General features: G+C 43.9%; 1 protein-coding gene across 1 annotated transcript; it reads right to left on the bottom strand.

The window, feature by feature from the left end:
• Nucleotides 1-77: 77 nt before the first annotated feature.
• LOC121964854 (betaine aldehyde dehydrogenase-like) lies at nt 78-1,599 on the bottom strand (the record flags this gene model as incomplete). Its single annotated transcript, XM_042515038.1, has 4 exons — nt 1,335-1,599; nt 1,118-1,195; nt 410-597; nt 78-251 (listed from the first exon to the last, which is right to left on the bottom strand). Coding segments are annotated over exons 1-4 (630 nt in total), but the record flags the coding sequence as incomplete, so codon positions are not given.
• Nucleotides 1,600-2,203: the final 604 nt, after the last annotated feature.

Below are 2,203 nucleotides of genomic sequence, written 5' to 3'. Positions count from 1 at the left end.
AAAAAATGGGAATTGGGTCACTTAAACCATGTGATGTAAATCCAACTAAAGAGACATGGTGGCGGTCGTGGACACACCCGGTCCTGAATCACCTCTCTTTTCTTCTTGAAGGCCGCCTCTATCACTCCGTCCACGGCGCTGTCAATGTCCGCTGACTCGAAGATGATGAAGGGACAGCTGGCACCGATGTTGGAACAGACAGAAACAGGAACGCCCGTCCCTGCAGTGGCCTCACACAGCGTCACCCCGTCCTGAAACACGAGACAGACGTCGCTGTAATGATGATTCAGGAGATTTTTTTCAAAATTTAAAAATGGGTTTAACACAAACGAAAATGTGGATTCTTCTGGTTCACACACACACACACACACACACACACACACACACACACACACACACACACACACACCTGCTTGTTGCCGCTGTAGGTGACATAGCTGATGTTGCGGTTCTGGGCCACTTCGGCGCCCAGCCGCATGCCACTTCCTGTCAGAACATTAAGAGCCCCAGCAGGAAGTCCTGCTCCCGTGAAAAGCTGCGCCAAAAGGAGCGCCGGAGGGGCGCTGCTGCGACCGGGGACGACGATGACGGAGTTTCCTAGAAGACGACACAATTCAGTTACAATTTACAGCAGCTTTGTGACCAAAATCTAACAAAAAAATTGCACTGTTATTTTTCGCCAAATAATCAATTAAATCAAATTGCTCTTTATTTTGAAACCTAATGAATTATTTCCAGCAGAAATGCTGAAAATTTGACAGTTTCAGCCTCTCAAATGAGAGAATTTGCTGAAGTTTTCCTTCTTTTTTTTTTTTTTTAAGAGGAATTGATCAGACAAAACAAAGTATTTGCTGACGTCACCTTAGACTCTGAATCTGTGATGGGCCTTTTTTTTCATATTTTCTTTTTCCTGGCTGAATAATTAATAATTTATTAATCAAGACCAAAAAATAATAATCTGCAGCTTAAATCTATAATGAAAGTAATCAATGATGTCCCCAAATTTTAATTATTAATAAAACAGGAACTCTTTGTGCTTGTATGTCATTGATGCAGTTTGTGTGTTGTGTGTGTGTGTGTGTGTGTGTGTGTGTGTGTGTGTGTGTGTGTGTGTTACCCATGGCCAGTGCTGGTAGGACTTTGAGCATGAGGGAATAAAGAGAGCAGTCATCAGAGACAACCGCCGCCACCACACCTGAAAACAGAAAAAGAAAAGAAAAGAAAACATAAACAAAAGCACAGTAAGTCAAATGTATTCATACAGCACACAAAGTTTATATCATTTCTCACATGAGGCCCATTGTCTCAAATGCGTCGTTAAAAACAGATCTCACCCAGCGGAGTCCAGCCGCTGACGAGCGTGTCCCGGAGCTGAGCCCAGCTGCTGTAGTATTGCAGCAGCCTGACGAGGGCGGCGAGCGAACAGGAGGCGTCGCTCAGCTCACACAGCTCCGACACGCACTGACCGTGCTGCCCGAGGACGCTCACCAACCTGCGGGAGGACGACAGGACTGTAGGAGCCATTTAGCATATTTATTTTGTATTATTATGCAGTTTAATTTGGTAAGTAAAGACGACAATATTTTGACTGGATGGTAGTATATATATATCCTTTATTTAACAAGGTAAAAGACTCTGAGATTTAAAATCTCTTTTCCAGGAGTGACATGGCCAAGAGGGCAGCTTAAAACAAGGTTACAACAATAAACACAGACAGACAAATACAACTATCACACAATATAAAGAGCGAACACAACCGCCAGTACAAATGCAAAATAAAACAATCAGATACAAAAAAAGGTGCAATCATCAAATTTCAGTCACATTGACCAAGAGTGTCATTTTCTCCACCTTTTAAAAGTGACTGAAATTCCCCCAGAGTGATCAGCTCAGACAGTTGTAAGTTTTTCCAGGTGGAGCGGGCGGCAAATTTAAAAGCTTTATTGCCAAGTTCTGTGCGAACCTTTGGGACCGACATCAACAGAGTACCATGAGAGCGCGGACCACACGGATTCTGGTCTTTACACATATAAGTACATAAATAAGAGGAACCAGCCCGAGTAGACTCTTATATATAAAAACCGACCAGTGCGAGAGCCTGCGGACAGACGGAGAAGGCCAGTTAGCAGCAGCGTACAGAGGACAGTGGTGTACGCCGAACCCACGGCCAGTAATCAAACGTAAAGCACAACGGTAAACAGTC

The sequence above is a fragment of the Plectropomus leopardus genome, unplaced genomic scaffold (assembly GCF_008729295.1).
Source record: "Plectropomus leopardus isolate mb unplaced genomic scaffold, YSFRI_Pleo_2.0 unplaced_scaffold1748, whole genome shotgun sequence".
NCBI lineage: Eukaryota > Metazoa > Chordata > Actinopteri > Perciformes > Serranidae > Plectropomus > Plectropomus leopardus.
The sequence above is the reverse complement of the archived record's forward strand: the minus strand, read 5'-3'. Positions and strand labels throughout refer to the sequence as shown.